The sequence below is a fragment of the Spermophilus citellus genome (assembly GCF_964194105.1).
Source record: "Spermophilus citellus genome assembly, chromosome: 7".
NCBI lineage: Eukaryota > Metazoa > Chordata > Mammalia > Rodentia > Sciuridae > Spermophilus > Spermophilus citellus.
In genome coordinates, this window is record NC_138188.1 from 110,146,351 (window position 1) to 110,158,048 (window position 11,698).

At 36.6% G+C, this 11,698-nt stretch overlaps 1 protein-coding gene across 11 annotated transcripts in view; it reads right to left on the minus strand.

Moving 5' to 3' along the window:
* The window catches only part of LRCH3 (leucine rich repeats and calponin homology domain containing 3), a 131,107-nt gene extending 119,626 nt beyond the window's left edge, over positions 1-11,481 (minus strand). For 9 of the 11 annotated variants that reach the window (XM_081301276.1, XM_081301270.1, XM_081301274.1 and 6 more), the window contains exon 1: positions 9,500-11,480. In XM_081301276.1, coding sequence (XP_081157402.1) covers positions 9,500-9,761 — 262 coding nt within the window. In that variant the 5' untranslated portion in view covers positions 9,762-11,480. Of the gene's footprint in view, positions 1-9,499 lie in introns of all 11 variants that reach the window. The other 2 variants (XM_081301278.1, XM_081301277.1) reach the window with 2 other exon arrangements.
* Positions 11,482-11,698: the final 217 nt, after the last annotated feature.

The window sequence follows — 11,698 nt, forward strand, 5'->3', positions numbered from 1 at the left end:
GCTTGCCTAGCATATATGAGGCCCTGGGCTCAATCTTCATTACCGAAAGATAGAAAGAGAGAGAGAGAGAATGAGAGAGAATGAGAGAATGAATATGGATAACACCAAATTCATCACAAACCCCTGGACAGTAGCAGCAGAGGAAGTCAAAGATACTGAAAGCATGAGAAGGAATTGACATATCACGGCTAACTTGAATATAAGAGAGGGTCATTGTAGTATGGAATGCAAATGTCCTCCAGAACCTTAAAGTGGCATGAAGCTACAATTAGCAAGGAAATTGGAACCTCAGTCATAACCACAAGGATGTGAATTATGCCAAAACTTGAATGAGCTTGAAAGCAAACTCTTACTTCAAACCTCCATAAATAAAAGCCCAATCTGCCAACATTGATTTTGGCCTTGTGAGACTGATTAATTTAGCGGAGTCTAGACTTCTAACCTATACAACTGTAAAGTGGGTGTTGTCTTAAGCTGCTAAATTTTCAGTAACTTTTTTTTAGTATTTAGGATTGAACTGAGGGCCTTGGGCATACCAGATAAGTGCGCTACCAATCTTTTGCCTCTTTTAAAAATATTTAGTTGCCCAGACTGGCCTCAAAACTTCAAGCCTCCTGCCTCAACCTTCTTGAGATTACAGATGTGTGCCACCACACCTGCTAAATTTTTGGTAATTTTTTAAAATACATCAATAGAAGGCTAATATATTTCCTACAAGGAAATACCACAAAAGACAATATTGTTCATGACAATAGAGAAGTAAGCACAGGGAATTAATGAAGCAAGAAAAGAAGTGCCTAATTGAGGAAGAATGGATGGTAGCAAGATGAGGGAGAAGGAAAAAGTCAAAAAGAAGAGTTGCTATGAGAAATATTAAGTTAAGAATGTAGAAGTTAGCTGGGCTCAGTGGCACATGCCTGTAACCCCAGCAGCTTGGAAGGCTGAGGCAGGAGGATCGTGAATTCAAAGCCAGCCTCAGAAACTTAGCAAGGCTCTAAGCAACTCAGTGAGATCCCATCTCTAAATAAAATATAAAAAGGGCTTCGGATGTGGCTCAGTGGTTAAGTGCCCCTAGATTCAATACCCAGTACCAAAAAAAAAAAAAAAAAAAAAAAAAAAAAGAAAAGAAAGAAAAAGAAAAGTAGAAGTTAGCCTAAACAAGCAGAACATAAATGAAGAAAACTGAGTAAATCATAAATGCACAATTCAATTTTACAAAAAATATAAGATGAACAACCATGTAATCACCACATTGCTTAAGGCATAAAACACTTCTAGTGATTCAGAAATATATCCTGACCCCTAATCGACAGAACTCTTTCCTAATTATAACTTTCCCCTTCTCCCATGAAGTAACCACTTATTTTTAAGGTAATCACTCATTGCTTTTCTTTATTTTAGAATTTGTGTTTTTTCCTGTTTTTGAATTTCATTTGAATATATTTGTATTCATATATATGAAAACATATATTGTGTTATACTTTATTTGCTCAACATTGTTTCTATGATTCATCCATGTAATTGTATGCAGTTGTAACTCACTCATTTTCACTGCTGTGAAATCATATAAATAGGTATACCACAATTAATTTATCCACTTTTTTGATGAATCACCTGAATTGTTTTTATTTTGTCAAATATAATAAATGCTCTAAATGTTCTTATAAACATATTCTGGCATATATATATATATATATATATATATATATATATATATATGTGCAAATTTCTTTGGGGTATATATGTCAGAGTAGAATTTCTGGGCCATAGAATATATGCTTTTTAAAAACTGTTCTAAATAGTGCCTAATTATTTTCAAAATCAATTTACCAGTTCATACTCCGATCAGCATTGTATAGGTGTCCCCACTGTTTTACATTCTTTCTAGTACTTGTATTATCAGCTTTTAAAATAGCACCTCAGTGTGGATTTATTTTCCATTCCTTTAATTACTAGTGATTGAGCACTTTGGAATTCTCTTTAGTTCTACCATTTCAAGTGTTTCCTCAATTTTCTATTTGGTAATCTTTTTCTTGTCTGAATAAATTCTACATATGCTCTGCATATTTATTTTCTGTATTTATTGGAAATAAGTCCTCTCTTACATTGTAACTTATTTTCACTGTCTATGATGTACAAATCATTTTCTAAAACCTCTTTTGGCCTGGCATCGTGGTGTACACCATAATCTCAGGGATTTGAGAATCTGAGACAGAAGGACCACACGATTGAGGCCAGCCTGTGCAATGTAGTGAGACTCTGTTTCAAAACAAAAAATAAAAAGGCCTGAGAATGCTGCTCTGTGGTAAAGTGCCTGTGGGTTCGATCCCTAGTATCCAGGGGAAGAAAAACCACCACCACCACCACCACCAACAAAAACACTTGTTTTTAATGGAAAAACCTATAATCAAGTTTTTGTAAGAAAAAAAGTTTAAATAAATCAATTTAAATCCTTGGTTTAAGACTCTTCAGAAAACAAAAATCTGGAAATTTAGAATAGCAAAGAAGAATGTTAAAAAATGAGTAAGGAAATACCTTAAATTTTTAGGACTAGTTTATGATTCTAAAATTAGCAGCATTATATTTGATACCCCTGGCTTCATCAGGATTTCAAAATAATATTCCTTTGTGCGAATGACTACATTTACCAAACATTTTTTTCCAAGTATGACTGGAATAACTCATAAGTGAACTGAAAATAATAAATTTATATGCTACTGTACTACTTTAAAGTATTTGATGTTATGAGATAGCATTAACCATCAGCTCCCTAAGACAGGCACTGTAAAAAGTATTAGAACTTAAGAAATTCTTGGCTCCGATGCTATTGCCATTCTTCTTAGTCTCAACATGGATTCTGTGGTCCCTATAACTCATCTTTCTCACCTTTCCTAAAGGCATCCATCCTACTATTTATACTTCCTATTTAAAAAATAATTAAAGTACAACTAAGTCTGGATTTCCCCAAAATTTAAATTTCAATCTTATTTCAGTTTTATACTCAATAGCCATGATCTCCCTGCCCTCCCTGTGACCTTGTCTTTTTTTTATAAAGCACACATATGTGTGTGCATGAAACTTAAGTAACACAAGTCTTTTACCTCTTAAGTCTCTTTCCCATTGTTTCAATACCAGACTTGTACTTGTTTCTGAGGCAGAAGAGAAAGAAAGCATGGGGATGAGAATATAGATACATATAGAGAGAGATATAGATCCTTCATTTTAAATGTAAATGATAGCACAGTTGTAAAATGAGTCATAAAAATTATAAATGTTACACTTTCTAAAATGTATTCTTAGTATCCCATATTTGGCTTCTGAATGCACATTTCCATAAAGGCTTGGTTAGAACAGTACTTCTGAAACTGAGGTATGCAATGGGAAGTAGATTATGGAAAAACAAAAAGAATAATCACTATAGCAAATTACTTCTTTTGGTCATTCCTAATGGTTAGTTTAAAACCATAGATTTATATTAAAACAAGCATAAAAATTTGGAATGAAGTTCCTAAAACAAAACAAAACCCAAGCCTCTAAATTGCAAGTTTCTTACACAGCAACTTCAATCACTGTAGCCCAGATCTCTATGGCAGGGGTACTTCAATAAAGTTTTTAATCATTTTCTCCCCTCTCCACCACACTCCCTCTTTCTTTAATTTGTGGGGGAATGGTTACCAGAGATTGAACTCGGGTGCACTCAACCACTAGGCCACATCCCCAGCCCTATTTTTTTTAAATATTTTTTTAGTTGTAGATGGTGCTGAGGATCAAACCCAGTGCCTCACATGTGCAAGGCAAGCACTCTACATACAGCCCCAAGCCTTATTTTATATTTTGTTTAGTGACAGGGTTTCACTGAGTTGCTTAGTGCCAAGCCATTACTAAGGCTGGCTTTGAACTCACGATCCTCCTGCCTCAGCCTCCAGAGCTGCTGGTATTACAGATGTCCGCCACAAAGCCCAGCTCCTCTCTCTTTATAAAGAGACATGCAGGAGATCATGGCTGTCAAATATAAAGAGGTATGAAATAGGAGTTAGGCTGACTATCATGTTCAAAAACAAGTGTTTGTGGGTAGCCTGTAAACATAGCCAGGCTTTAATATGTAACACTTTCGATGAGGAAATGCTTTTGACCTCTGCTTGTAAGTTAAGTTTGCATAAGTTTTTAAAATTGCCTATTATTTGTTCAAACAATTCCAATTCAGGGAATTTACTCATTGGCAATAATAAGAAATATAAGAAAAGAGTTATATAAAAGGATACTCAAAGTGTTATTTTATAAAAATGCAAAATAAGAAATAGCCTAAATGCCCAAAGAAGTATGATTTATAAAATAAATAATACAGAAGCAAATTTCATTTCTATTCAAGACATTATGACTCAATATCTGCTACTACACACTCAGTCCCCAACTTTTTAATTTTAAATAAATTTTTTTTAGAAATGATTCCACTATATTGCTCATAATGGCTTCAAACTCCTGGGCTCAGGTGGTCATCCTCCTGACTCAGTCCTCCAAATAGCTAGGACAACAAATGTATGCCACTGCACCTGAAGCCAAAAATTTTTATTAATAGCACATATAGCTAGTGAATATCACACTGGAAAACACAGTCCTAGAATAATTTATAGTATATGTATCGTGACTGATACAAAGTAGACAACAATGAGGATCCAAGAAGAACCCATATTTCCACTTGAGACCTGGCACTCCAGTGCATATTTCCAGGTATTACAAAACCATAATTTTGCGAGTTACAGACTGCATCCTTGAAAAATTAAATGGTATTTTAATATCATCATCCTCTTACCTAAGAAACAAGTATTTATTTCATAAAGTCTCAATCCTTATGACTTTTAATAATACTGCATTACTTCCACATACCCCCTACATCTTAATTTGTTTTCTTTAGTGTGTAATCTTACTTAGGTCTCTCTCCCCAAACCCATCCTATGCTCAACCATATACTTTCTCCCAATGCTGAGTGCTTGGTTTCTTGTTTTCTATCTTCCACTCAAAAGAGATTTCTTACAGCTTCAATTATGACTCCTGCTTGCCTTCTGTGAAACAGTATACCACCTCACTACAAAACCTAAGCACATCATTTGAGAATGCTTCTTTTACATAAAATAACTTAGATGGTTTTTAGGCTTTATGATTCTATAAGTCTAGAACAAGTCTGGTTATGGAATCTCATTTCTGCTTTTTTCATCAGGTTAAAAAATTAGCCTTATAAATGCTGGCAATTGGCTTTTCTATTCTTTCCACTTTTCCTTCAAGAATCTTAAAAATTCTGTGATTCTTGAATTTATTGATGTAGCCCTACGGTATTCAAAAACTTCAGATTTACATTTCTATTTGCTGCACATGATTAATAGAGGTGTTATCAACCCTTTAAAGATATCACACAAATCAAAGAAATTCTATGATTCAAACTTCTTTGACAGTGTGACTTGTGTTCAAAACTACAAGTATCTGTATTAGAATCCTCATTCTATCACTTATTAGCTATGAGATCTTGATTAAATTACTTAATCTCCTGAGTCTCAACTTTTTTAGGGATGAAAAACAGTACTTACAACTCACATGGTTGCTATAACTTCATGAGAAATACTTACATCTTAACACAATATCTGAAATATATTAAGAGCTTGTTATAGTTTGGATTTGAAATGTCTCCTGCATGGAAGGATTGGTCCCCACTCCGGGTGTTACCAAGACATGGTGGAACCTTTAGGAGGTGGGAATTGGTAGAAGAAAGTTAAGTTATTGAAGGTGCCCTTAAAGAGAAATTGGTACTTCAGCCCCTTCTTGTTTCTCTGCTTTCTGGCCACCATGTGATAAACATTTGTGATAAACCATGGGATAAACTCCTCTGCCACATGCTCCTGTCAGGATGCATTATGCCACCATAGACCCAAAGCAACAGATAAGGGACCATAGTCAAAAACCTCTGAAATTCAGAGCCAAATTAAACCTTTCCTCTTTATTTATTTATTTTTATTTGTTTGCTTGTTTGTTTATGTGTGATGCTAGGGATTGAACCCAGAGCCCCATACATGCTAGGCAAATACTCTATGACTGAGCTACATGCCCAGCCCAACCTTTTTATCTTTTAAGAATATTATCTCAAATATTTTGTCACAGAACAAGAAAGCTGACCAACACAAAGCTCAGTGTTAGCTTCAATTAGCAACAGCATTACCAGATTTAATGGTTCAGATATTTTTTAAGTAAACTCAATCAGCATTTGTACATTTTCATTGTCCATAGTGAACTATTTTCATTCCCTTGTAGATTTCAATTATTTCTGGAGCCAACCAACTTACTAGATTGTTAAATACCCATGAGGCCTCTTCTTATTTTTGTCCCCCCGCAGTTACTTAGCACAATACCTAATACATAGAAGTTTTGCTAGTAGTTAATTCAAAGCATGCCTCTTTCTCAATAGTTCAGAAAAAAAAATCAGAATTAACATTCATGTGTACTGATAGAAAAATGTGCTCATCTCTGAACAATCACTGTAGCTAGAGCAATGGACTATACTGATTGGCCAACAGTTAGGACTGAGTCATGTGAATATCCTGTGCCAGGATGAGATTCATGTAACTGAGAGGGGTGGTTCCCTAGGAAAACTGAGTTATTGCTATCAGATGAAAGGGGAATGAATAGTGGATTGGCAAAACTAACTGATGACTCCTATACCCTAAAACTTTTTGCATGCTGTCCACTGGATCTGGAATGGCTTTCCTTCTCATTTCAACCGACCCAAACCCAAGTTATATCTTTTCTGCTCCAAGAAGTTTTACGCAATTTCCTCTAAGATTGATCCTTGATCCTTGTTCACTGGATGTAGCCACCTATTCCCATACACATTTCTCTTTTCCTAAAGATCTATTTTTTAAAAAAACAAACAGAAGGAGAAACTTTAAGAAAATGTTCCTAATAAGTTATATTCAGGTCCAATTACAAACAGACTCTAAGTAATATGTTCTGTTTCCTAGGATACGAACTCTTGAAAGACAGTAGCTCTACCATGAATACTCCATACACTACGAAAGAACAGTCCATGAAGCAATTTTGATGTAATTTTACTTAGCTTTAAATTTCCTGCAGTGTCTAAGCAAAATATTTTAGCTAGTATAAATCTGAATTCATCAAGTACATGCAAAAAAGCAAGACTGGATTTTGGAGTTACCTCAAATAAGGCTCCAATCCTGACTAATATTCTCTCCCCTGCTACCCTTTAGCTACAGGTCTTTAAGCAAATTATTTAACATTTCTAAACTTTTTTCCTGTAAAAACAGGAAAAGTATACCTATTTGCAAATGGAAAGGCTGCTTCACATAATAGAGAAAATAGATGTTCCTGGGTTGAAATTCTACCATTAATACTAGCTATATGACTTTGAGTTAATTTCTCACATGTAAAGTAGGAATAATAATACTTAATTCATGGGCTGTTGAAAGCAGTGTGCTCTAAAATACCTAACAGTGAAGGGTAAATAGTGAACAACCAAAAAATGATGTTATCAGCTTAAAATTATCTATTAGAAGCTTTTTGTTCAAATTACCAAGTCTATAATATACTTTGTAATCTTCTTTTCAACACTTTTGACCAGATAAAGTATCAACCAAAAATACTGGTTTATATAGAACTATGGTATAAAAATGTAGATAATAACATGTATAAAAATTCAGAGCACAATGCAGCAATTATAGCACATGCCTGTAATCCCAGCTCCATAGGAGACTAATACAGGATTGACAACTTTCAGACGAGCAAGACTCTGTCTCAAAATAAACTAAAAAGGGTTGGGAATATGTAGTGGTAGAGTGCTTGCCTAGCATGTGTAAGGCCCTGGGTTCAATGCCCAGAACACTTAAAAAAAAAAAATCATACCATAGTAACATAAAACTTCCTTGGGATTACATATTAATCTTCACAAACACCCTTCAGTCTTTTGTTAATAAAATATTTCTTAAAAGCTCAACATATTGCTCCTAAAACAATTTAAAAGTAGGTAAGATAATGATCTAGATATACTCCTATAACAACTTGTTCTTTAGATTCAGGTTTAATGTAATACTAAAATGACTCACAACAACATGAAATCACTGTGTCACATAGTCAGGTCCTCAACAGAACCAAAAAATTTGTGGTCTGAATGACAATTCAGATTCTGTCTGGCAGAACACATACAAAAGACAAGTGACCGCTCACATTTACCTTAGCAAGAAAGTTTAATTTTAATATCATTCACTTAAAAAATACAAATTCAGTACAACTGTTCCAAAAAGAGAGTAAATAAGCAGGCATTTAATTTCTTCCACTTTACACTACGGGAAAAGTTTCTTTGGAAGAATTAATTTCTTGAAGTAGTTTAACAGTTCTGTTTGTTTTTCCAACATGAGTGAATCACATGTAACATTTAACAGTCTTTAATGAGTGCACAAACATAGGAAAGGTGTTAACTGCAAGATTACAAAATAAATAAAACGGAATGAATAAGAGACAAAATACTGCACATTCTCTCACTGCAAAAGCACTACATAAAAATAAGATATTTTACTACATCATGTGTAAGCGATTGTTTTCCTTTGTGTAAAGCATGAATAGACTCAACTTTTAATCTACTCCTTGAGGAAACTATATTTTAAACACAAGAGAAACATATTACAGTATGTTGAGTACTTCAGTCACCAGACATTGTTTCCTACCACTAAGAAAACCAAAAAGACCTAATTTCCTATTTTCTTTTCTGTGTTCAAAAATATGTAGAAAGCAAAGTAATACTTCAAAGTAAAAGGTAATAACAAATATAGGCAATCTATCTTTTCTAAGTAATTTTCTTCCCTTCATTTTTCCCCCTTTTTTTCTGGAAGACATGAAGAGTGGGGTTGGAAAGTAATAGGAATCTGAAGGGTGGGCTCTAGTTATTTTTACAAGTAATTTTGGCGAGTCAACCAGACCGAGGCGGAGAAAGAAATTGCGGCTTTTGAGTTCACATTGAACACGCGCACAAACACCCACCCCAAACAACACTTTCAAAAAATGCCAGGGCAGAGATCGTTCCTTAGCTGACAATACAGCGACCAGAGACGACACTCCTGCTACTAATCTAAGAGGGTGCTGCACTCCCAAGTCTCAGCGAAGTCAATTTGGCACCCCAAATCCGAAAGGGCCTGCAGAAACAGGCGGGCAAAGTTCTACCTCAGCAGTGGCAGCTGGTTTATTTTCTAGGAGAGACTAAAAAGTCATCCATCAATACTCTGGTCCCCTTCCCTGAGAGATGCTGCCGCGCGCCGCCTCGCGCCGAGGCGTCTGGCCCGCAGGCCCGGAGGGCTGGGTGGACTGGGGCAGACGTCTTTCCCCCGTTACCTGGGTCCCTACCGCAAGCCTGTGGGACCAGCTTTAACTACCCCGAACCCCGCCTGAGTGGGAGGGGTCCCCCGGCGCCCGGGTCTCAAGTAGTCAGAGATGCCGCAGCCCCGCTCACCCGCCCGGGTGGTGTCCGTCAGGTCGTGGTTGGCCGCTCCCCGGGGAAACTCCCTCAGTTTCCGGCCGCTCAGGCTCAGGACCCCGGTTACTGCCGCTTCCTCCAGGGCTCGATCGAGGGAGCGGCTCCACGAGCCTGGGCCAGGACCGGAGCCCGCCCCGAGGCTCGGGCCGCAGTTAACACCGGAAAGGTTACCACCCGATGCCACTGGGCCAGAGTACTCAGCAGCCGCTGCAACAGCGACCAAGCCCGCGGCCGCCATTTCCCAGCCGACTACTCTCCGGCCGCCGCCTCTGCGCAAGCGCGAACAGAACTGATGGGTGGGCGGGGACAGGGGCTCCCAGACCCGGGACAATGATAGGCAGAGCTTTGATGTCCCTTCGCTGGGCCGGGCTCCTGCCCCCGCCTATATGGAGGTTTTTCAAGGGAAATCAAAACGGAACCCGCAAACCTTCAGTAGCCTCCTACAAGGCTCACAGTAGCATATCTAATACATCTCTACAAAAATATCTTTAACGCTCCTCACCAAAACTTCCTTGCCTGCCTCCCTCAGGAGTAGAGGATTAGGATTAAAGATTCTTTCTTAGCACTGTTGCTGCCAGAAACTTGGGGAGTGTGAGTGAACTCTGGATATAATCTAAAACGTTTCTCAACTTGTCATTGTACTACCAGATGATCCATTAGAGATTTGCGGATTTACTATTAGTGATTGAGGGAAAAAATTATGTGCTAATTTGGCTCTAAATTCCATCACAAGGGTTATATAAATATCCTCCCTTTTATAAAAGAACTCTTTTATGAGGACACACAATCGTAATTGTCCTTTAGACAAGATTTTATGGTTGTAAGAGCAAGATGAATAATACTAAGGTCTAAAATGTATGTCTGTTTGGAACCATAACTGAGAAATGCTCTGACTATAATCTAAACGTGGGAATTAAAGGTAGAAGCAAACGCTCAAAATTTGAAACCATTCAAATAATGTAAAAGTGGAACATATCTCTTCGTTTGAGACCAATTAGACCTCGCTAATATTGCAATCAGGATCTAGCATGTTTTTCAGTGTTTTCACTGAAAATACAAGAGCCTGTCAGATTCAGTCACTTTCCTGAGTGATTATAATCTAATTTTATTGTGAAATCCAGACATATAAGTCTACTAGTGCAGAAGAACAATAAAAAGGAGGGAGGATGAGGTGGGGTGGGAAGGGATCATCTATCGAGTTCAGAGAAAAGGAATCCGCATTATGAATAAAATTTTCCATCAATCCTGTAGAATTAAGTAGAATAAGCTAGAAGCTGAGAGCAATATTCCATATTGAAAGATCAGCATAAACACATCTGGCTATGATTTGTGCTGTATATATAGAGAACACTGAGGTCACAGATGGGAAAGTTCATGTCAGAGAGCAAAAGAAAACAAGGTTGGAGAGATCTCACTCATTATTCAAGGCCCAACTCTTCAAAAAAAACCAAACAAACAAAAAAAAACCTTGATTAATACTTCCCTGAATTCCTAAATTCCCATTTGCATTTAGGAATTTTGGCAACTCAGTGCCAAAGTTGATTAGTAACAACTTTGCTCAAAGAATTTTTCTATGAACTCTTAATACTACATTCTAGTGTCTTCAGCAAATTTAATAAATTACTGATGTCTGGTATGATGTGGGTCACTTCAATGGCAATACTTAATATGTAAAATTAATGAATGTTTTGGTTTCCATTATACTAGTTTTCCTAAAATTGTTATTTTTAGAGCAGAACTTCATTTTATAATTGAGACTTCAACCATAATGACTGTTTACTCATAGATTCCATATTAATGCTACAATGTTATAGATCAGTTGCCAAACGTTTCTTTCCAAAATGTACCATCATTACCTTCCACATTTACACATTCTGACAAGTTCTTACTAATATGGCCTCATACACACATATCCCTTTATATTTGCAAAATACTATGCTAATCCTTAACTGACCAAATTTATAGATTGAGTGAAAACAGCAGACACAGAAGATAGGTTATGTACTCACACAGGAGAAAAGTTTGGGAGGGGAGAAAAACTTTTTATCTTTTTCTTGATACTGAGGCTTGAAATATATAATTTCCAAGCAAATAATCTTTAAATCCCCACAAATGGTTTACAATAGTAAAATTCTTGTCAAATGCTTGGAGTTCATATTGAGGTGTCATTTGCAA